Source organism: Macaca fascicularis, chromosome 7, assembly GCF_037993035.2.
Source record: "Macaca fascicularis isolate 582-1 chromosome 7, T2T-MFA8v1.1".
Taxonomy (NCBI): domain Eukaryota; kingdom Metazoa; phylum Chordata; class Mammalia; order Primates; family Cercopithecidae; genus Macaca; species Macaca fascicularis.
In genome coordinates, this window is record NC_088381.1 from 3387899 (window position 1) to 3412210 (window position 24312).

The window sequence follows — 24312 nt, forward strand, 5'->3', positions numbered from 1 at the left end:
TCAGGCTGTCAGTGCTGTGGCTGCCAAAGTGGTTTGCCGTCTCGAATCTCTCTTTAAAGGAAAACCTTACTCCGTCTTGGAATTGCCAAGGGAGCAGTAGACACAGCGGTGGCTGAATAGCCCTTGTGCGGCCCCCTGTGTCTGCTCTGGTGAAGAACCCTTGCTGTGGGTAAATAACTGACTTGTAGAAAATGTATCCTCCCAGCTTGCATTTCAGCCTTGCCTTTACTGTTTAGCTTCTCTTCTCCACGAGGACATAGGTTTATTTCCCTGGTCAGGAGGCTAAGAGTTGGCAGGAGGGAAACCCCTGCAGGGGTCCCTGGTGAGCCGCTGAGAGACACACAGGAAGCATTTGGGCTGTGAGAGTGTGGGGAAGATGTGTGGAGCAGGTGTGGGTGTGAAAAGGTGGCCTCTCGGAAGGCACTCCCTTGGTGGCCCTGCCTGGGGTGGGTTAGGCTGGGCCCCTGCTGTTGTTCTGGAAACCTGAAACTATAGCAGGCCTGGGCTACAGTTCCAGTTATGAGGCCTCCCCCTGTGACAGCCAGATGCACAAGCATCTGGCTCCTGGGGCCACATCTGTCCCAGTGCGATCCTAGCCCAAGGCTGCCCAGCCAGCCTGGGTCATGAGTGGGCCAGGAGGACAAATTTGAAAACCAGTAGCTTAAGCTTGGACTGTCCCTCCGAATCTAAATAGCAGTAAAACAGAATTTATAGAATTGTCTCATGGAATTTACCACATTTCAGACCACATATATTAATATTTCTAATAATTTTATAACTTCTTGTAAGAGAAAAGGATGTTAAAAATGAAACCAATATCATCCCCTTTTGTAGAAAGGTGTTTGTTTTTTTATGACAACTTGAGGCTGTGATTAGGAGTAACATTTCCTGTGTTGAGCAGGAGATGTGCAGAGACCACGTAGCAAGGCCTTCCTTGGCCGGTTAGGAGTTTGCCCCTCCTAGCGGTGGTCAGTCCTGGAGTGAAAACAGTTGCATCTGCAAAACAAACAAACACCAGGCCCTGGGGCTGCTTCTGGATGCCCAGTGACTAGTGAGCAGCAGTCCCGTCTCAGCTCCTGCAGAGACCCACAGGGCGAGTCACCCACCCTCGGGGCCCCCGTCCCCTTCCCAGTCCAGATCCGGGCATCCCCAAGCTTTCATTGTGTCAGGGCCTTCCTTCCTCAAGGCAGTGCCGCCCAAGACACGAGGTACATGCCTGCAACCACGTGACACGTGCCAACCGCCCCTCCACAGCATACATGACAACGGGAAAAAAGCCGGGCTGTATAAAGAAAACCTGCTGCTGCGGGGCTGCACCCTCAGGAACACGGACGCCGTCGTCGGCATCGTCATCTACGCAGGTAGGCTCGGGCACCTGGCACCACCTGCCGCCAGGCGGCACTGTGTGCTCCAGCCCTTCTCCCTCACTGCTTCCTAAGCATCACGTGGCCGGGCGCGGTGGCTCGTGTCTGTAATCCCAGCACGTTGGGAGGCTGAGACGGGCGGGCAGATCATGAGGTCAGGAGTTTGAGACCGGCTTGGCCAATAGAGTGAAACCCCGTCTCTGCTAAAATCACATAAAAAATTAGCGGGGTGTGGTGGCCTGCGCCTGTGGTCCCAGCTGCTAGGAAGGCTGAGGCAGGAGAGTCTCTTGAACCTGGGAGAGGGAGGTTGCAGTGAACCGAGTTTGCACCACTGCACTCCAGCCTGGGCAACAGGGCAAGACTCCATCTCAAAAAAAGAAGAAAAAAAAAGTGTAACATATCCCCATTGTAGAAAATTTGGAAAACTAAGAAAACGGAAAGGAGCAAAAGCAAAAATTCTTTGAATAGTACCTCAACCCAAAGCCTTCTTTCTTGGCACGGTGGTGTATTTCTTTCCATTTCTCTCTCCACAATCATTATACATATGAGATTAATTTCATTTTATTTTATTTATTTTCCGACCTGTTCAACAGGAAGGAAGATTAATTTTAAACCCTGCTTTTTGGACTGAGCTTCTCACCTAAGCACCAGTGAATGGCAGCGTGGAATTCCCTCCACGCCGTCCGTGCAGCTGGTCCCTTACCTCTGGGCTCTGACTTGCCGTGTCCTTTGTCCTCCCTAACAGGACATGAAACCAAGGCTCTGCTGAACAACAGCGGGCCCCGCTACAAGCGCAGCAAGCTGGAGAGGCAGATGAACGGCGACGTGCTGTGGTGTGTCCTCCTCCTGGTTTGCATGTCCTTGTTTTCAGCAGTCGGTAAGTCTCCGAGACAGATCGGAAATAAGTGGGGGCTGGGCGCAGTGGCTCGCGCCTGTAATCCCAGCACTTCGGGAGGCCGAGGTGGGAGGATCACTGGAGGTCAGGAGTTGGTGACCAGCTGGCCAACATGGTGAAACCCCATCTCTACTAAAAATACAAAAAAAAAAAAAAAAAAAAAAAGCCGGGCGAGGTGGCAGGTGCCCGTAGTCCCAGCTACTCGGGAGGCTGAGGCAGGAGAGGTGGAGGTTGCAGTGAGCCGAGATCGCACCACTGCACTCCAGCCTGGGCGACAGAGCGAGACTCTGTTTCAAAAAAAAAAAAAAAGAAAGAAAAAGAAAGAAATGAGTGGGCTCCAGGTGGGCTGCCCCCAAACATGCAAGCCTAGCACTCTAAAGTTAAAACCCGGGTTTTCACCGACTTGAACTCAAGGGCAGCCTGCGTCAGCACAGGCCACATGGAAACGCCAGGGTGAATGGGCATGGCAGAGGATAGCTGTACCTCAGCAACCATGGCGGGTCGGTTCCAGGACTCTCCCACCATACCAAAATCTTCAGATGCTCAAGTCCGTGATAAGAAGTGGAAGAGTATTTGCATATAACCTACCTATACCTTCCTCTGAACTTTAAATCAGCAGTCCCCAACCTTTTTGGCACCAGGGACTGGTTTTTTTCTAAGATAATATTTCCACGGATGTGGGGGTAGCAGGGGATGTGGTTTAGGGATGAAACTGTTCCACCTATCAGGCACCAGTTAGCTTCTCATCAGGCACCAGTTAGCTTCTCATCAGGAGCGTGCAGCCTGGATCCCTCCCATGCACATTTCACAACAGGATTGGTGCTCCTGTGAGAATCGAATACTGCCGCTGATCTGACAGGAGGCGGAGCTCGGGGGGAATGCAACTCGCCTGCCACTCACCTCCAGCTGTGCTGCTCAGTTCCTAACAGGCCGTGGACCAGTACCAGTCCGCAGCCTGGGGTTAGGGACCCCTGCTTTCAGTCACCTCTAGGTTACTTACAATGCCTAACACAATGTCAGTGTCATGTAAATAATGGTTATACTGTGTTGTTTAGGGAATACACACAGAATTTTTTTCTCCTAATATTTTTGGTCCACGGTTGGTTGAATCCATGGATATGGAATGCACAGATCCTGAGGGCTGACTGTAACGTTATTTTCGGAATTGACGATTTCTTAGTGGAAGAATGCTTTCATCACAGCAGTGGTGGTAATTCCAGGGGAATAAGTATCAGTAAGCTGGTGCTGAACTAAGGCTAAGAGCTGGAGAAGCACAAATGTTACTAATGGGAACTTCATGAAAAGAGAGATCAAAAAATGGCTTTGAATCTTAAGAAGGGGCTAGCAGTTAGGTTCCATGTGGGGCCACACCAAGTGGGTGTGAGGTGGTCTTAGCCCAGTGGCATGAGATACAGATGTACGGGACCTGAAAAAGGTTCCGTGACCAGAGAGGTGCGGGTCCAGTGGATTAGGCAATGTGCACTACTGTTGGCTTCCCAGAGCCTCCCATATGTGAATTGTGAATCTCAGGAAAGGGCAATAATGGCAGTGTCCGAGCCTACTGACTGTTTTTGCTGCGCATTTCATGAGACTGGTGTTTCGTGAGATGTGTGTTAAGAAATTCGTCTTGGTGCCTCACACTGTCAGCTGCCAACACACGGGTAGCTTGTGTTGGGACAAGTGGTGCCACTTAGCACCAACAATGGGAAACTCTCAGTGTGAGGAAGAGACCAAGTCCCACCTCCTTCCTGAAGTTGGATTGAAGGTGCCAAGAACATTGTGTGTTTTCGCTTTCTGACATGGCAAAGCTGACTAAGAAAACCAAATGTGCTTGCGTCAGGTAACAAATATTAAAGTTTTGCTTTAATATACGCTAGCAATGTTCTTATTTTTCCATTGGATGAATGACATTTCTCTTTGAACTTTACTACAGGACATGGACTGTGGATATGGCGGTATCAAGAGAAGTCATTATTTTATGTCCCCACATCTGATGGAAGCTCCTTATCCCCAGTCACAGCTGCAGTTTACTCATTTTTAACAATGATAATAGTCCTGCAGGTAACAACACTCAGTATTGTACAATAATTGCTTTACTTTTATGAAGAGAACTTAAAATCATCATACTCTGTTCAGAATTTCCTATAAATTCTGCATCTGGGAGGACAGCAAATATATCCGCCTGGATTCTGCCTTTTATTTTTCAGCCTAAATCGTCTATGGGATCTTTCCTTGGGGGATTTTTAAGTCAAAATTTTCCTTTTCTGTTCTTAAGATTCTTGTACTTTGAGGGTTTGGTTTGGGTCATTGTTTTCATTTTGTTGTTTTTCCTTTCGGTTACTTTTTTAAACAAAATAGATTTTATTTTGGAATAATTTTAAGATTTACAGAAAAGACTGTAGCTTTTCTGTAAATCTTAAAATTATTCCAAAATAAAATCTAGTTTTCTAAATAAATTTTACAGAGAGTTTCCATACATCCCTCACCCAGTTTTCCCTAATGTGAACATATTACATTGTCATGGTACATTGTGAAAACTAAGAAGCCAACTTTAGTCCTTTGCTTCGTTTTTTTCTTGTTTCTTTTTCTTTTTTTTTTTTTTTTTTAGACAGAGTCTCACTTTGTTGCCAGGCTGGAGTGCAGTGGTGCGATCTTGGCTCACTGCAGCATCTGCCTCGTGGGTTCAAGCAATTTTCTTGCCTCAGCCTCCAGAGTAGCTGGGATTATAGGGGCATGCCACACACCTGACTAATTTTCGTATTTTTAGTAGAGATGGGGTTTCACCATGTTGGCCATGCTGGTCTCAAACTCCTGACCTCAAGTGATCCACCCACCTCGGTCTCCCAAAGTGCTGGGATGACAGGCGTGAGCCACTGCACCTGGCCTAGTCCTTTGCTTTGAACAAAACTCCAGACTTCTTTCAGATCCCACTAGTCCTTCCATAAATGTGCTTTTTCTGCTCCGGGATTTAGTTGAGGTTATCCACACTGCATTTGTCTGCACTTGTTATTCTTACTATTATTATTAATTTGCACACCTCCCTGACGCCTCCCAGTCAATGACTGGCTATCTATGCCCAGAAAGGTCTGTGAAAGAGTGGGGAGGGTCCCAGAGTCCAGAGGACGAGGGGGCAGTGAGTTCACCACCAACCTTCCTGGGAACTGAGTGACCAGAGGACATTGGCTCAGGCTTTGCCTAGGAGGGAACCTGTGCTGTCGCTTATATGTGCTTCATACAACAGGAAACAGTCTTATTTAACTGTCTAAATTAGTTTTTTTAAAAAATGCAAATTTTGTTCTAGCCTTGAGTTAGGACTGCAGTTGGTGTTTCATTAACGTACTTCAGTTCCCAGGAGAACCCAGTTAGTCTGTGGATGATATTCTGAGTCTGTAAACATTAGTTCAATACTGTTACTCTACCAAAATAAATGAGTAAGTAAACATTATTTTTGAGGAGAATTGTTCTTAAATTATGAAGGCATCACTGAATATTTTTCTCAAAGCCTCGTTCCCTTCCCTCTGCATTGTACAAGAAGAGCACAGAACCGGCATCTGAAGGACGACTGTGCTGTTTGCACTGTCCCCGGAACTTGGGGTTGTACTCCTGGGAGATGGGAGCTCAGGGAAAGCCCGGGGGTCGAATGCCGCCGTGGAGTGTGGTGTGAGGTGACCTTGCTTATGAGGACTGACTGTGCCATGACTTTTTTTCTCTTTTCTCTCTTTCCTGTCCTAGCCTCTCTCAAGCACAACTTGCTTGCTTCTATCCAAGCCATGGGCACCATACTTCCAGACACGATAGTGGATCCCTGCTCTGCAGCTGCTCCATAAGCTGTCCTAGTTTATTCTCTTTGCCAATACTCTAATGCTTTTCCAATACTGGCTCTAAACCAGGCTATTTAAGCTCTTCAAGGTACAGTATAGTCGCTCCTTCCTTGCAGTTGTAGACATTTGTTATTTAAATAGATTGATTTCCCGGCTCCCCGGTCCTCACGGTCATTCGTCCTGTGGCCTTGTCTCTTCCAGGTTTTGATTCCAATTTCCTTATACGTTTCCATTGAGATTGTTAAAGCATGCCAAGTGTACTTCATTAACCAGGACGTACAGTTGTATGACGAAGAAACAGACTCGCAGCTGCAGTGCCGAGCTTTGAACATCACGGAAGACTTAGGGCAGATACAGTACATTTTCTCAGATAAAACTGGCACTCTGACAGAGAATAAGATGGTTTTCCGAAGATGCACCGTGTCTGGTGTAGAATATTCTCATGATGCAAATGGTGAGTCTGGAGGTGTGGGGCTCTCAACCCGGGCTGAACCAGAAAGCTGCTCTATCCAGAGCTGCTTGGAGACACACACACACACACACACACACACACACACACTCTCACACACACCCCACAGGCTTCAGGGATTACTGATTTTCAAGGGAGTATAAAGACGTGGCTGTCAGAGCAGCTCAGGTGCCTGAAGCCCGGTGCTATTTATAGAGCAGGCACTGGCACGGCCGCCCGCCCTGTTCCTGCAGTGTCTGGGGTGCCAGGCATCCGCCAAGCAACCAGGCAAACCACCCGCGAGGAGCTCACTTCCAAGGCATCCGGCCCCCTTGCTCTGCCACCTTCCAGGGCATCCGGCCCCCTTGCTCTGCCACCTTCCAGGGCATCCGGCCCCCTTGCTCTGCCACCTTCCAGGGCATCCGGTCCCCCTGCTCTGCCACCTTCCAGGGCATCCGGCCCCCTTGCTCTGCCACCTTCCAGGGCATCCGGTCCCCTTGCTCTGCCACCTTCCAGGGCATCCGGCTCCCTTGCTCTGCCACCTTCCAGGGCATCCGGCCCCCTTGCTCTGCCACCTTCCAGGGCATCCGGCCCCCTTGCTCTGCCACCTTCCAGGGCATCCGGTCCCCTTGCTCTGCCACCTTCCAGGGCATCCGGTCCCCTTGCTCTGCCACCTTCCAGGGCATCCGGCTCCCTTGCTCTGCCACCTTCCAGGGCATCCGGCCCCCTTGCTCTGCCACCTTCCAGGGCATCCGGTTCCCTTGCTCTGCCACCTTCCAGGGCATCCGGCCCCCTTGCTCTGCCACCTTCCAGGGCATCCGGCCCCCTTGCTCTGCCACCTTCCAGGGCATCCGGCCCCCTTGCTCTGCCACCTTCCAGGGCATCCGGTTCCCTTGCTCTGCCACCTTCCAGGGCATCCGGCCCCCTTGCTCTGCCACCTTCCAGGGCATCCGGCCCCCTTGCTCTGCCACACCAAGGGACCAAGAGATATCTCTGTTGTCACCCATCCATTGGTCATAAAATCCTCAGAAGGGCACCAGCTAATTCATGCTTCATTCTCTCCCCTGGAACAGTGTTCCTGGGAACTGGAAAGATGAATCGCCTCACTCCCAATTATTGAAGCGGTCCCCACTCCCACCTCTCCCTTCCGTATCTGTGGCTGCCTCCTTCCAACCTGGTGCCTCTGGGGAGACACCAGCTTCCGAAACCCAGGGTGTGACTGCAGCCAGCACCCCGCCCCAGGCAGGAGAGGGTGCGGACCAGGGTCCCCGCCACGGCTGTGCCTGGGGCTGCAGCGCCTTGGGAGTGCGCACCCTGCACTGCAGCCTGGGGTCCATTTCCTGCCTGTGACAGAAGCCGAGTGCATGCTACAGAAACAGCAAATTAAAACCGGGCAGAGGGAATGCAAGCGGGCGTGACTAGGAAGCTGCTCTGTAGAAGGATTTAGTGGGAGGCCTCTGTCGAATACTTGACACTTTTGTGAGTTTTATAAAACCAAGGATTATCATGATAGCCACCATCTTCCTCAACATGAAGTGAAGCAGTCATAGTAAACAGAAGGCAGAGGAAATTACCCACTTTGTTTAAAGTTTTATTTGCCACCCAGAATAGATGATCGGTGACAGTACTCCATCCACTCGCCCATCCTCCCTCCCACCAGCCTCCTTTGGCCTCCCCCTTCTTCTACCCTCCTCTCCTCTCCCTCCTTCCTCCCCTTCCCCTCCCGTAGTTGCTAAACCTGGTGCAGCACAGTGCATTGTGTGCTCTTCTCAAAAACGGAACTCAGCAGAGTCCTGAGGGGATCAGAGATCCGGGCAGTGGGTTCTGCAGCAGTCCTTAAAGCCGAGACCCAGTTTCAGACAGACACGAGGAATAGGTTTTGAGATCTGTTGCACAGCCGGATGACCCGAGGCAATAAGAATGTATTACACATTTCAAAATGACTGAGAGGGTAAATTTTAACTGTCTCACCATAAAAACATGATAGGTGAGTAAAGTGACAGATTTGTTAATTCGCATGATTTAATCATGCCGCATTGTACACATATATCAGAACGTCACATTGCAGCCCGTAAATGTATACAATGCTGATTTATCCGTTAGTAATAATAATAATAAATTTAAAAGATAATAATAAAGTTGGAAGCTCAGGCTCCGGGGGTAGGATCCCAACTAAGATTACAGAAAGATTCTGACAATTGCCAAATGCTACCGGAAAACCAGAGGGTTTCCTTGCCTCAAGACACGGGGGGCTTCCTGGTGACGAATGAAACCACGTGGGTCTCAGCAGCGTGTTTTAGAGAAGTGCCTGGATCAGCTGCTGACGGGCACCCAGGCAAGGAGCGTCATCAGCCAGTTATCTTACGATCTGACCTTTCCGAATCTTCCTCATAAAGGAGTTCAGATGGACTCTGAACCCCAAGCTCTGCTCACGGACCAGAACCAGCTGTGGAAGTCCTGGGTGTACCCCCTCTGACGGCTTGGCCTGATGACCTGGAGCTGACTGGCTGTGCATGCCTAGGAGGGAACATTACCTGCTCCTGGGCCTCATCTTCCCTGAGGGCATGGAAGGCATCCCTGGGGCCACTGCCAATCAGAACACCAACACACCAGCCATGGCCCCCACAGTCTCCGAGGGAAGGAGGGGCCCCTGAAGGATGGCTCCATGGAGCTCCGGATGTGCGGGACCGCTGCTCCGGGAGGGTGGGACGGGCCAGTCCGTTTTCCTGGAGGCTGAAGCCCAGCCCCTCACTTCATGCTGGACAGAGTCATGTGTCCAGGTTTTGTGTGTCCTTGCTTACGGTGCACTGGGCTGATACCACCCAAGAGCTGGTGAGATGTCTGCAGGACGTCTGCTCCTGGAATGAGGATCTCCCTGAGTTGGAATCCTGGCATTGGCAAGTACTCGGCCTCGTGACGGTGGGCAGGTGACTTCCCCTTTTTTATCCCCCGTTTTCCTCAGCTCTCACAGAGGGCCTGTTAAGAGATGTGCGGTACGGGGCCTGGTCCACGCGGCTGGCCAACTCCACAGGCATCTCCTTCTCCGGCCTCGACAGGCCCCTGCAGCTTTAACTCAGCACCGTGCCTGTGCTTGATGTTCTGATGAAACGCTTGTTCTGATGAGTAAAGCTCATGAATGGTCCTCTTTTTGCTCATCCACGGTGAAACAAGCTGTCCTCACTGGGCAAAACCCAGAAGACTGGTTCAGAGCCATGGGTTAGCAAGAAGCCGCGGTGCAGCCACCTCTGCAGGGGATTCGCCCTGCGTTCACGGGGTCATGGGGAATTTGCTCAGCAGGGGCCTCTACAGGCTTTTGAGCGACATCACAGTCAAGATCCCCTTGGATGGAATTTCAAAGCTGAGTCCAAACGCTGGCTGGCTGTAGGGGTCCAAGCTGTGCAGTCTAGGAGAGTGAGCCCCCTGTGCCACAGCATTTCATCCAGACAGGGGCAGATGGTGCCCACCGTCCATATGGGCAAGGAGCTCAGCACCAAGCGAGCACGGTCATTCCAGCATGACTGGAAGGCCTGCCACCCTCTGTCCTGCCTCCCTCCTCCAGCCACCTGCCACCCTACCCCATGTACACCTGGGCTCTACCTGAACAAACCAGCTGGACGTCACCCGTTCCCCTTCCCCTAAGTCATGCGACCTTAGAAAGCTCCTTACGTTCTCTGAGATGAAAGTCAGTCTTCTCATTTGTGAAACAGTTGAGAATATCAACCTCCCCAGGTTGCAGCTAACTGAAGATGTTCTCTGTCCCTTGCTATTAGAGATCAAGGGTGGTGAATCCTCTGGGGCTGCCCTGCCGGAAGCCTCGTGGAACCTAAAACACCCTGAAAGGGTTCTGTCCTCCCAGCCTTTCCCCACGATGCCTCACCCTGCGTCCTCTCCCCACAGCGCAGCGTCTGGCCAGGTACCAGGAGGCTGACTCGGAGGAGGAGGAGGTGGTGCCCAGAGGGGGCTCGGTGTCCCAGCGTGGCAGCATCGGGAGCCACCAGAGTGTCCGGGTGGTGCACCGAACCCAGAGTACCAAGTCCCACCGGCGCACGGGCAGCCGGGCCGAGGCCAAGAGGGCCAGCATGCTGTCCAAGCACACGGCCTTCAGCAGCCCCATGGTGAGTGTACGGGGCCTCCTGCTAGGGCGCTGCCACGTCCCTTCCCCATTTTCACCATCCCCTCCGCTCGTGGAAGGTGTCCGTATTTAATCCTACAAATACACTGTCGCTGGGCGGCTTGGCTCTACTCAGCAGAAGCTTTTCTGGCCAACACTTTCTCTCCACCGTTGTCTTTTCCAAGACACTGATGGGGCCCCTTTGCCACGGCTTCTAAGGCTGGTTGATTGCTGGCGACTCACCCAGAAAGGGTGACAAAGAGGAAGCCGGTGCTGCCAAATGAAGCAAATAAAAACCTCAGGACAAGATGACAACCGCTAAAAAGCAAAGCCAACCCCTCCCGAGGGAGTTTTAATTAGACGAGCCCAAATCCATAAAATACTTTCTGCCTGGCCTTGTCAGCCGCCCAGACATGAATGGACCACCCTCATCCAGCAGGGAGAGGTGCGGAAGTGAGCAATGACCTCTGAAAGAGGCGTTCACTTCCGACATGTTTCACCAGCACAGCGGAGGGGAAGAGTCCCCCTTGCTCGCTCCATGGTGGCCTCATTCTCTCATGTGCTCCTAAACCCACGGAGAAGCTGCCATCTAAATAGGGGTGATCTAGAGTTTTGGACGCTGTCCCCTCGGATGGGGGCTCTCACGCTTGGCAGGAGGGAGGCTGCATTGGAACGAGGTTTCCTGACGGCATTTTTCAATATGAGTCAAGAGTATTTAAAGTATTCAAACTTTCTCGTCTAGCAATTTCGCGATTCAGCCAAGGATTGCTACATGTGGAAGTTTATCAATGTGTAATTTACATCAGCAAAACTGAAAGAAATTTAAGTATCCAGTGATAAAGAGATGGTCAAATAAATGATGACATGTCCATTTAATTGTGTTTTTAAATGATTTTTAAAAGCCTGGAAAACTTCAGACAATTAATAATGCTTTGGAGATAATGGAAACCACCAATATGTACATAAAATATTTTGATTATGAAAAATTTAAATGTAGAGTGAAAAGACTAGAGGGCAATGCTGAAGCATGTTTTTCACAAAGTAGATAGAAGTTATGTATATTTGTGCAATTAAAATCATAAGTAATTTACAATTATAAAACGACATATATGTATATTAGAGATGAAGTTCTGTTTACAGCTTATGATAAAATCAAAGCACCTTAAATAGTCATGCCCCAAGACCCTCGGCAGACTACTGGGTGGGACTCACTGCCAGCCTCCCTTTCTCCCCAGGAGAAGGACATCACGCCTGACCCGAAGCTGCTGGAGAAGGTGAGCGAGTGTGACAAGAGCCTAGCCGTGGCGAGGCACCAGGAGCATCCGCTGGCCCACCTCTCGCCTGAGCTGTCTGACATCTTTGATTTCTTCATCGCACTCACCATCTGCAACACAGTCGTCGTCACGTGCCCGGATCAGCCACGAACAAAGGCAAGTTCTGGAGGGTCCCTGAGCTTCACCTTGACCTTGACCTTCTGCACTGCGGGCCATGGTTGTCAGTCCTCCTGAGGGCAAGCGCCTGGCCCTTTCCTGCAGCAAGTGCTCTTAGCACATCCTGACCTAGGGCGGATGCAGCGGACACTTCATACTGAGCAACACAGCACTGTGGTTCTGCAGCGTCGGTCCCGGGCTGCGGTGGGCAGGGGCTGGTTGGGGCCAAGTGGGAGGGGACAGCCCACCTGAGATGCCTTCTGAGCCTGGGAGGGGAGGGACACAGGGCAGCCAGCTAGGCCAGCCTCAGGTAGGCAGGTGGGTATGTGGAGGCCCTGCCTGCCTGGGTCCTTCCTTCGCTGCCTGGCCTGGGGCAGGGCCGGAGGGAGGCTGCCCGGGACAACCTCTCTGAGCCTCAGGGTCCCAGATCCACACAGGAGAGAGGACAAGACAGGCCGGGGCCCAGCTTCTGGGATGAGGAACTTGCACGTGGACCCTGACTCTACCAGCCATGCAGGCGGAGACGCATCGGCCTCCTCCCTGTGCCCGGGGTGCCTGCCTGGGCCGTGGGGCCATGGGGAGGATTTATGGGGGCATCGAAGATTGTTCTTCAACGAGAAGCAGTCGAGAACCGATCAGAGGCTACTTAGGATACTAGAAATATAGCAATGCTCAAATTGGTTTTGGTTCAGTCTGACATTAAGGTTTTCTCCCGAGAGAGGAAAGGTTGTATATGTGAAGGCTCTTCTATCACCCAGTGCACCCCAGAAAGCCCTGCGGTGGGCTAGGCAGTGTGGGGGGCACGGAAGCGATATGCATATGGAACCAGGCAGCTTTGAATGTTTGAATGGGGTGGGTGTGTGTCATAGACCTCCCAGCTCCCGACTCTCCCAGGATCCCTTCCCAGACTCCTGGGTCAGCCCTTGGAGCAGGTTCCTCAGCAGGTGATGTGGGGTGAACAAGGTGGCCTGTATTTTCTCTGCTGCGGCAGCGTGTCTGGCAGTACCTGGACCCGGTGACACCAATGGACAGGCCTGCCACTCAGAGACCAGCAGGCTTGAGGCTTATGCTGGCAGCCCTGGGCTGGAGCTCCTTCCCGAAGCCACATTTCATCTCCTGGCTGCCTCAGCATCTCCCATCTGGCCTCTGGGCTCTGCCCTCAGCATTAAAAACCCTTCTGGTGTGTATCCCTGCAGAAGTGCCCCTTTTCGGGTTAGACCCGCCTGACAGATGTTAAATCAAGGGTGAGAGACCACAGGATCATTGAGGCTTATGCTGAAGGTTACACGACTTGAGTTCCACCTAGGGAACAGCCTATCAGTCACCCACACTCAGGCTGCAGGTAAACATGTCTCTGGGTGCATTTCTGTTCCCATGTATTGGTTGGTGAGCGCCACCTTCGAGGACATTTGGAGCTAGCAGGGATTGCCATGTGGGTGCCTGTGTCTCCCAGCTGGCTATGTAGCGTATTTACAGTCATGGCAAGACCAAAGGAAAAGCACCTGTATCAAAATCTGGCTCTGTGCGCCTTGCTTTACCAAACACCTGACTTTTCTGGAGGCTGTTACTGTAATTCAGAACTTAGGATGCAATGGTAAAATTGCGGTTTTAAGAATTGCTAATTCAATATTTTGGTTGTTTTGACATTTGCTCTTTCAATAAAGAGCAAGAAAAAAATATGGCTCTGTTGCTCTGTCATTGAGCTTTTTGAAACTTTAACAGTTTGTGTGTGTGTGTGTGTGTGTGTGTGTGTGTGTGTGTGTGTGTAACTCATTTTGTTTCTTACTGTGGTGGTTAAAATATTGTTTCCATGTTTGGGATCCTCAATTTGTCAGTGTATTTAATGTGCTTAGAAAGATTATTTGGGGACTGGAAATGTGATTTGTATATTAAATTCTTATAGACATAATTCAAAGGAAGTATAAGCTGATGGTTTGTTAAATGGCTTTTTAATTGGAAAAAAATGCCCAGTTTTGTGCCAGGCAGTGGTGAGCCTGCTCCTCTGAGCTGTTTTTTGCAAAGCAAGGGGACACTGTAGTACAGGGACAGCCCCAAACGAAGCCAGCAGATGCCACCAGCTGCAACTCCCCTGCATACATCAGGGCCTCCCTGATGGGCCCTCAGCAATCACGTTCTGAAAGAATGTTGCATAACCTTTGCTTAAGAGAAGTAGAAGAGGCCAACGGAGGATCTCAAGGCAGGAATACTGTCTCTCCCTGCAATTTCAATGCATGCCTGAAATCTGGGAAATAGGAAATGTGTGTTCTGAGACCCCGTGGGGAAGTCAACACCATTGTTCCTCCAAGTGCCTGGAGCATCCTGTGGGAATCAGGGTGGGGCCTCTGGGGGACATAGCAGTTCCCTCACCTGCCTTCTGACCATTTGTCTTGCAGGTGAGGGTGAGGTTTGAGCTGAAGTCCCCCGTGAAGACGATAGAGGACTTCCTGCGGAGGTTCACACCCAGCTGCCTGACCTCAGGCTGCAGCAGCATCGGGAGCCTGGCCGCCAACAAGTCCAACCACAAGTCGGGCTCCAGCTTCCTGTCCACCCCGTCCAGCGACGGCATGCTTCTCAGGCTGGAGAGCCTGGGCCAGCCCACTTCGGCCATCACCAGCAACGGCTACAGCAGCCAGGCGGATGACTGGGCCTCGGAGCTTGCCCAGGAGCAGGAGCCAGAGCGTGAGCTGCGGTACGAGGCCGAGAGCCCAGATGAGGCGGCGCTGGTGTATGCGGCCAGAGCCTACAACTGCGTGCTCGTGGAGCGTCTGCACGACCAAGTGTCTGTGGAGCTGCCCCACCTGGGCAGGCTCACCTTCGACCTCCTGCACACACTGGGTTTCGACTCCATCCGCAAGAGGATGTCAGTGGTGATCCGGCACCCGCTTACCAATGAGATCAACGTCTACACCAAGGGGGCCGACTCAGTGGTCATGGATCTCCTGCAGCCCTGCTCTTCAGGTACCCCCACCCCTGCCCAGCTGCACCCTGGCTCCGGGGAGGAAGTCCTGATAAATATCCCCACCCAATTCCTTCTCTTGAGTAAAGTGATTTTCATTAATCCTTTTCCAAAAGCAGTGCCCATCAAAGAATTGCACGGTTTCTTCAGATCACTGTTTGCCTGTTTGAAGGGTTTGGACTAGAAAGTATTCAGGGGGCTTCCGTGCCTGGACACCCCCACCTCCAAGAACTAGGGGGACAGAGGATACTTGGAGAGTGTCAGGTTTTAAATTTGAACGATGAAGGGTGAGAATCTAGATAGTAGCTCTGGAAAGTTCTTCCTGCCCTGTGGACCTGGTGCAGCTCAGAGATCCAGGCCACGGTTTGTGGGCTGCCTGGAGCCACGGTGGGGGCCCAGGAAGTGAGGGGTGCCGGCCTCACCCACTGCCCTCTGTTCTGGCACTTGGGAGGGGAAGGGTCAAGCGCCTCTCATAAAGCGAACCTGGCCACCCACTTCTCCCTCTGTGCTCAGGGGATGGAGAAGTGCAGCCTCAGCTCCGGGGAACTGAGCTGGGTGGAGGTGAGGATGCTGCAGCAGCCTAGGGGCCCCACTGAGGCTCTACTGCCTGCCACAGGCTTCCTGTTTTCTGCACCCTGGAAGCAGCTCTGGGCAGCAGCTGCTGGGAAACGCTATCAGCCAGATGCTCCCTTCTGGAGCTCCGAGTTGGAGCTAGGGAGCACTTCACCTCCCACTGGCCTTTCTTGCCAGCATCTCGGTGCCCCAGGACAGGACCCCTGGCACAGAAGCCCAGGACCGTTCATGATGGAGAATTGGATGGGAGGAAGAGCTTCATACAGGAAATCCATGTCCCCATCACAGAGCTGTGACCTCCAAAAGGCAGCTGAGCTGAATCTGCAGATGTGTCTCTGAGAGGAGTTTGGATGACCTTCCGCGATGACAGCCATTGCGGGGCGAGATTTCGCCTTTCTCCTGCTGCAGGGCCTCTGCCCTGGAGTCGGCGAAGAATCCAATTCATGGACAGATTTTGAGTTCTAGGAAGCTGCTTCTTCGGAAAATGGATTCCTGTTTACATCCACACAAGAGAAAAACATAAACAGGGCAGTTATCTGAGTGATTTCATTCTACAGCAAAAAACTCTCTCTGTCTTACTCCACAACCTTGGTTCAAGACAACTGAAGGGGTCCTGGGCTTCAGACTTCACAGCATGACGGGTGATGTCTAAGGGGAAGGCATGGAGTGGCCCTGGCATGTGGGGGCTGCCTGGCGCTGGCAGGTGAGGCCTGTCCCAGCCTGTAGAGCAGGGAGCCCTGTAAGCTGTGCGAGGAAGGCCGCAGCAGTTGCCAGGCTTGTACTTTGCTGGCAACGTGTTTTTTTACATGAGTAGAAAACCTCAAAAGCAGAACACAGACAAAAAGAACAGCTGTCAATGACGTGTCGCTAATACCATCAGCCATCATTCCATAAAAGAAGGACGAGATTTCACATCCACCCTGTCCCCCCCAAAAAATCACCAAGGATATCCCAGAAAACTGGATGCCTTTCGATTGAATAAATTTAGCATCATGACCTGCTCACTCTTCTACCCCTGCTTCTTGGTACCTTACCAGGGTGGATAGAGCTTATCAGGAGGCAGGGCTCCCCTCCCTGTTCACTGGCAGGCACCGAGGCCATGGCAGAAGGAGCAGTGGCGGCCTGGCCTCCACGGGCCCCTGAGTGAGCCAGGGATTTCCTCGTTCGTCTGCAAGTTGGGAAGGCCCTTGATGCCGGTTACAAGACCATCCACACTGCTCTCCTCTGACTCAGAATCGACCTCACAGTCGGGGTCGGGGAGCCCCTACCCAGGCCGGGGAGCCTCTCAGGCCCGGCATCGTCAGTGTGGCTTTGCTGTGGCTCTCAGGAAGGGAGCTTCCCATAACCAGGTAACCGCAGATAAGAAAAAGGACCTGAAATCCATGGCATCATGGAAAGGCCAGGTAATGACATTGTCACAGCTCTCTCCTTATCAAAACCATGACATTGATGGGGAAAATTAATCAAGGGCTTGCGTTGATCTCTGCCTTCCTCTGGGAATTTTCAAGCAGTGCACGAAGTCAGGTTCGGATAAGGAAGATCTACGTGTCAACATTGGGCAGGTTAAGGTTCAGGAAGTTCAGAGATCCCAGCGGTTTCCCAAGAGAATGACTACAGGATGGCCCTGGAGTCCCCTTGAAGTTACCCACCTGCGACCACCCACCCTTATGCACAGATCGTTTGCCTTTTACTGGGGGAGTGGTGGAGGGATGTGGACAGATGCAGACTCATTACAGAGGACTCACTGTGCCTGGCGATCACTCTGCCTGTGCAGGTCAACTTACCACCTACGTAGATCAATTTATCACCTGTGTGTAGGTGACAAACTGAGGAGGGCACAGAGCTGTCCCACTCCGGACTTAATCTGATGCCCTCTTTAGAGGGCTCAAAACATTTTCACCAGAAGAAGCCCGAGTTGGCTGAGCAGGTAGTGGGCGTGACTGTATTACATCAGGAGGATGCGGCCACGGCTTACCTGCCCTGGCAGGTGTGGTGTCAGGCAACAAGCAGGGACTCCACCGCAACCCATTCTCACGGATCTCTGTTAAAATCCCAGGTCTACACTTACTGGCTGGGATGACCCTGGACGAGTCACTCACTCTTTCTGTGCCTCCGTTTCCCATCTACAAAGGAAATCACAGTGCCTACCTCTCATGGGAAGTCCCCACACGAGCCCCTAGCTGCGAGCCCTCTGTCACGTAGGTGTCCAGCATCCACTCGGGACCTTCCCAAGTCTCTGGCTCCTTCCCGTTAAGATTCACTTGCTTGTGGTTTGGTGGCATTGCTACTTTGTGTGGTCTTTAAGGCGTAAACCTCAAGCCACTCTGCCATCTCCCAGAGCGAGGACAGAGAGTTGGCCTTAGCCCACTGCCTAGTGTGGGCCTCACACGTTGCTGCCATGCAGTAATCAGTACGTATTTTTTTTATGACGAGTACATGCATGTACAAGCAGGGACTGCACCTTAGTTTACCATTTTAATCAGATAACTCCTTGTTGGGGAAATATCGCTTGTAAAGCTTAGAAGAAATGGAAATATCACTTGGAGCAACATTAAAACACATGGTAAAATCACGAAGAGAGGCTACCCTCATCCCTCTGAGGGCCTCTGCAGGGCTGCAAGCACTGCTCACCAGCTGTCTCCTGGTGGGGATATCAGGTGCAGCCCGGCGCAGCTGTCTCGGCCCTGCTGTGTCTGAGGCCGGTGGGCACCGGAGTCATCTTTGCAGACTGTGCCTGGAGCTGTGTGCTTAGACCCATCCACCCCCACCCAGACGTGGCCTCGGGGCTGCGGCACAGAGCTCTGTCCCCACCCAGCAGGGGGCGCCGGGCAGCACTGGTCCCACTCCTGTGGGTGGTGTCACTCCTCACCCACGGAGCTGAGTTCCAGGCACAGAATTCCTCCTGTTGCCGTAGGGAGACGAGACACACAGGACCTGGCTGGCTGTGGAACATCAGAAAGAAGGGGCTGATATTGCATGACCATCGCCAAAAATGCAGTGTGAACATTGCCATGCCTCCAGCCTGAAATCAGCCACCCCCAGCGTCACTCCAGCAGGTGGAGAAGAGCGGGTCTGACTGAATGCCTCTGGGGATCCACACTCTCGTTCCCCAGTACATTCTCCTTCGGAGGTTCCCCCAGCTCCTCAGTGATGATCTCCTTGGAGCTTGAGTTCTTCCCATCCTCTCCTACCCTCCATCAGAGTGTAGACAGATCCCAGCCTCCACAAGGGCCCCACCCTCCAAAGTCCAGCCTCGGTTTTCTGCAGTGACTGCTCAGTGGTAGGTGCAGCAAGACGTGTAAGGGAAAAGTCACCCAAGAACGAGGCGCAGATCTTGCCAGAAGGGGCACAGGTGTGTGTCCATGTCTGCAGGAGGGGACGACGGGCTCAGCCGCTTCTGCCTGGCAGGGCCAGGTGCTCCCTGTCACTAGGCCCTGTGCAGATGGCCCTGCACAGAAACACCCCAGTGTCTACCTGAGAAGCAGACGCCTGTGGGGCCATCTCCTCGTCTGGGGCACCCAGGGTCCCAAGTGGCCCGTCCCCCCTCTGTGGGCTCAGTTCGTTTCGTTTTTGGAAAGTGTGGTTAATCTCAGTGTCACACCCAGTACCACCACATGTCCCAGTGCACACCACATGTCGCCTCTGCCCGGAACAATGGGACAGCTTTATCATGAGTATTTCATTTCCAAAGCCCCTCAGATAGGCATGGCTTTGCTCGAAGAACAATCTGATTCTGGGAAAAGGTTATCTGCATCTTCTAAGAGTGTTACCATCATACCAGGAATACAAAGATGAGTTTGAGCATCATCCTTTCAGGAAATGTAAATACCTAAAGCAAAGGATCCCAGGGCAGCTTTTTTTCTTCCCCATTATCAACTCCATAAAGAGCCTTTTCAGACTTTTTTTTCGATTGTCCCCTCATGGCCTTCTAATAACATAGATATGCTGTGTATCTGTTTATGTTCTATATGTGTACTTAGACTTTATATAGAAAGGAGTAAGATTCTTCCACCTCCAAGAACCAATGATCACTCCCTTGAAGGCTCCATCACCCCCATGGAGAATGCAGCATGGCCAGGCATGTAAAAGCGTCTCTTACCAGGTCTGCTTTGTCAGGCAGTAGACTTCGATTAGCAGATAAGCCTTCCTGGGCCAGGGGCCTCATAACTGGTCAGTAGTGTTGCCAGATTTCACAAACAATGTGTATATATATAGAATGTCCAGTTAAACTTGAATTTCAGATAAATCATTTTTTAAGTAAAAGTATGTCTTATGCCATATTTAGACATCATTTGTTATATCTGGCAGTGCTACTTGTAAGGATCCTACCGTTCTGAGGATAGAAAGTGCACTTCCCATTAAGTAAGACTTTTCATTAACAGGAAGAACGTGAGCCTCCATTTAATAGGCTGGGCAAAAGGATGCCAAATTGCTTTTGATGAAGTTTTTATTTTCATGAGCTGATTTCAACAAAGGTTGTTAGAAACAGCCAAACATCAGCCGGACGCAGTGGCTTACACCTGTATCCCGGCACTTTGGGAGGCCGAAGTGTGCGGATGGCTTGAGCCCAGGAGCTCGTGACCAGTCTGGGCAACATGGCAAAACCCTGTCTCTATGAAAAAATAAAATAAACAGCCAAACATTTGCATATTGATGAGATTCTTTTTTAAACGTAACAGCTCATTTTGGCTTTGAATTCTATATGAAAACTTGTGCTGTATTCGCAAGTAACGAACAGACACGGGGTAAATCTCAGAGTGTCTGAAGATGGTTCCGCAGATGCCAGGTCTTACCCATATTTCTGCTTATTCTCCAACCTAGTTGACGCCAGAGGGAGGCATCAAAAAAAGATCCGGAGCAAAACTCAGAATTACCTCAACCTGTATGCGGCGGAAGGCCTGCGCACCTTGTGCATCGCCAAGAGGGTGAGTGGGGGCGGCCCCGCGAGGGTGCCTGTGCCGGTGGGCGCCCCGCAGTGAGCAGCACCTGGTGCAGCACTCAGCAATGGATCTCCCACAGGTTCTGAGTAAAGAAGAGTATGCCTGCTGGTTGCAAAGCCACCTAGAAGCAGAATCCTCCCCGGAAAACAGCGAGGAGCTCCTCTTCCAGTCTGCCATTCGCCTGGAGACGAACCTGCACCTGTTAGGTAATTAACTTGCGAGCCGCATGCCTAAGAGCAGTGTGGAGTTTGCAGGGGCAGCCCTGGAGGGGTGAGAGCTCTTGTCAGCAGCTGCTCCGCAGGCTGGCCTTGCTTAGGGAGCTGCCTGGCCGGACGCTGGTGCAGCCGAGGCGGGAGGGTGCTTGCCTGAATCTTCTCCCAGTGTCGTTTCTGTGAGGCACAGCTGCTGCCCGCCAGGCACCCCAAGACAGCAGCTGCCATGCTTCCCCTTAACCTGCTTTCCCACCAAAAATAGAGACAAGGAGTGAGGTTCCCGACAGTTGGGGGTTCAAAGGATTTTTCCCTTGGGAAACAGGGAAACTTTTGGAACCCAGATACTGCTGCACTTTGCATCTTAGGAATGTTTCACGGATTCGAGGTGGATGAAAAGAACATGGGCTCATTTTTTTCTGAAATATGTCCACATTTCCTACTGTGTTCATCTTGGTACTTAGTAAATGCTAACTAGTATCAGTGATAAATGAAGATATTTTTTATGTTATTGCTTAATACTTAAAATATTTATTTTCCTATTTATTAAAGCATTCATTAAACTAGCTGAGTCACTGTATACATGCTCTGTGTGTCCTCGAGGAGCTGGTGTTGAGGGTGCTGCACCCCCACCTCCATCCCGGGTGCTGTGGGTCAGGTGGTACCTCTCGAACACAAAGCCCTGAGGAGTTCATCTTCACTTCACACAAAAAGGCGGTGTTCACTTGCCCTCTTTTTCTGGGCAGAGGAGTTGGGATAGCTATATATTTATATCTACATTTCTAGCATAATACATAGTTAAGGTTTGCATTTAATAGCGTAATGTACACTAGGCATAACATATATCTGCACACATTTTATGTATTATTTGCCCATAGTATCTTATAGAAGGCCACACATTACTCGGAAAGCCCTGGGATCCAGGAGCCCAATGGCACCACGAGTGGCAGCCCTGGATGTGAATTAAATGGAACACTGAGAAATGGCTGTGTCTGTTTTAGGCCCCGAAGTTTTGGCTTACTAAAACAGGGCTGCTGTCGTCTGGACTGACTGGGCTTCCCCAGAAGACAGTATTGTGCAGGCCTGTGGGGTAGGAGCCATCCGCTGGTTCTCCCAGACGTGTCTGCCCAGCCTCACTGACCAGCCTGGCTTTTAACCCTTCACTGTGGGGCACCTTCCCCAGGGAGCAGCTTTTCCCCCCGACAGCACTAACTTCTCAAATGGAAGGATATTGACCCTCCGGTGCCTTTTCACAGTGTGTGCTGGTTCCACCCCCTGGAGTCATGCAGACAGAATCTCCTCCCTTTTCCGCATGATGAAACCTTGACTATTTGGGGACATGGCTGTGAGTCCCAGCCTCCCCTTTCTCCACCTTCCCTGCTCTCAGAGCCCAGGAGCCCTGACTCATTTGTCTAGCCCTGCTCTGCCCCTGCAAGCTGGTTGTGCAAGTTGGCCAGGCAGGCTGATCGTGCAGGCTGGTTGGGCAGCCTGTGGCTCAGTCCTTTTTGCATCCAAGTTCTGCTCTGTGGGGCTGGTAATCCCAGTGTTTCGGGCTCCCGTGAGGGTGAAAGGAAGGGATGACGGGAGGCACTGAGCGTGGCGCAGGCACAGGGCCTGGCTCTGAGCGGTTGTGCGGTGATGAGTCTCCTATTGGTGCTTCCACACCGTTTGCACCCAGCTGGCCTCTCCTCTGCCGACTCTCTCTGGTGATGGTGCGTCTGTCACCTCTCTTGGCCCGGATGCTGTAGCTCTGTTAACATATCCTAAGTCATTAACAGCCCCTGCTGCACCGAGGCTCATAGTGAACTTGAGATCCAGTCATCTTAGGTCTTCTTCACAGGGATTTCTTGCTTGGATTCTGTAATTTTTACTTGGGCAACTGTGTGAAGATCTAAAATCAGAGTTTTCTGATCCCCTGTTCCGCTTCCTTTGATTGGAGTAGGGATCCTGGCCATCAGCATTTCTCCAAACCCTGATTCCACCACGTCCCGCTGTCATCCTTAGGTGACACTTCCCTCCAAGTGCACATGAGGATGGCTCTGACATGTGTTGGTGATGGAACTCCTGGGTTGCCCACATGGGTGCCAGCCGTGCACTGGAGCCTGCTCACGCCTGCTGGCAGAGCCCGTGGATAAATTTTGAAGCATTTTGGAGTAGCCCACATAAATGTTCAGGAATCTCACGTTGCCTTTTGATGCTATGTTAGTAGATTGAAGTCAGCCGAGGTGGGAGTATTTACACCACAGAAATGAGCAAATGCAGTCAGTCAGCCTCCCTCCCACAGGCCGGTTGTTCACCACTTACCATCTCCTGCTACCTGGTATGTTTATGTTTCAAATGACGAGGCCTGAGCCGGAGAGTACAAGAGCCACCCACCACCTTAGTGTTCACACAGCTCAAACGCGGACACTGTGTTCCAGCTCCTCGGCTTCATTGAGAAAAGTGAAGCCAGCCACTTATATATTTACTATTCCAAAGCCAAATACTCCTTTCTAAGTCTTTCCATGAAGGTGCTTTCTTTTTTTTTTTTTTTTTTTTTTAGCTTTGAGACAGAGTCTCACTCTGCCACCTGGGCTGGAGTGCAGTGGTGCGATCACAGCACACCGTGAGCTCAAATTTCTGGGCTCTAGTGATCCTCCCGCCTCGGGCTCCTGACTATCTGGGACCACAGGCGTGGGCCACCAGGCCCAGATGAATTTTTAATTTTTTTGGTAGAGATGGGGTCTCACTCAGGCTTGTCTCAAACTCCTGGTTCAATGCGATCCTCTTGCCTCAGCCTGCCTAAGTGCTGGGATTACAGGTGTGCACCCCTGCACCAGGCCCAGGTGCTTATCTTAAATAGCATCAGAGAACCATACATAACTATCTTTGGCAGAAAGATCTCCATGCTCTCCATGCTCTTGAAATTTTCTTTTTCTTAATGCTCTGGGCAGGAACCTAAATTCAAAGGACACTGTCTTGCTCATTTTCCCTGGCGTCCTTGCTAGTTTCTCTAAATGTCTAAAACTTCCTTGTTGGTGAAATCCTTTCCCCTCCCATTCAAAGCTGTGTGGCACCAAGCACAGTGACGCTGGGCTCTGCACACTACCAACTCCTGTGTTATGATACTCAGAAATGCCAGGCCCTCCCAAGGGTCAGGTCATAAAGACAGTGGCATTTACTCAGAGTCATATAAATTATATCACGAACAAGTACCTTGGAAAGCTGAAGAAAGCCACTGTGCCCCAAATCATCTTGAAAGGCTGCTCCCTGCAGACACTCTTTCCTCTGCCGTGTTTCATGCCAAGGTGGGGGTCCTTCCCATAACTCCGTTTTTCAGTTCAATGCTAGTCTGCACGTGACTCAGGCTCACACCTTATAAAGTTGAGGGTTGTGGGGTGACCCAGTGGGAGGCCCATGAGTTTGACCAATTAGCTCCTGAACTAAGAAGTTCTGTTTTCAAGGTGTTAGCTTTTCCCTGTGAAACAACAGACACCCTCCGTATGGGAGTTTCCGGCAAAGCCTTCCCTGCTTTCTTTCTTGGCAGACGTTTAACTGAGGGACTCTAGCCGGGCAGCTGGCATAC

The 24312-nt window shown here is 51.4% G+C and overlaps 1 protein-coding gene across 6 annotated transcripts in view; it reads left to right on the forward strand.

The window, feature by feature from the left end:
* Positions 1-24312, forward strand: part of ATP10A (ATPase phospholipid transporting 10A (putative)) — a 182847-nt gene that overhangs the window by 135056 nt on the left and 23479 nt on the right. For all 6 annotated transcript variants that reach the window (XR_012414681.1, XM_065547640.2, XM_065547642.2 and 3 more), the window contains 9 exons: positions 1255-1361; positions 2110-2241; positions 4193-4320; positions 6282-6534; positions 10426-10643; positions 11875-12069; positions 14463-15027; positions 20420-20523; positions 20618-20744. Coding sequence is in view for 5 of the 6 variants with exons in the window: in XM_065547640.2 (XP_065403712.1) it covers positions 1255-1361; positions 2110-2241; positions 4193-4320; positions 6282-6534; positions 10426-10643; positions 11875-12069; positions 14463-15027; positions 20420-20523; positions 20618-20744 (1829 nt within the window). In the remaining variant the exon portion in view is untranslated. The remainder of the gene's footprint in view (positions 1-1254; positions 1362-2109; positions 2242-4192; positions 4321-6281; positions 6535-10425; positions 10644-11874; positions 12070-14462; positions 15028-20419; positions 20524-20617; positions 20745-24312) is intronic.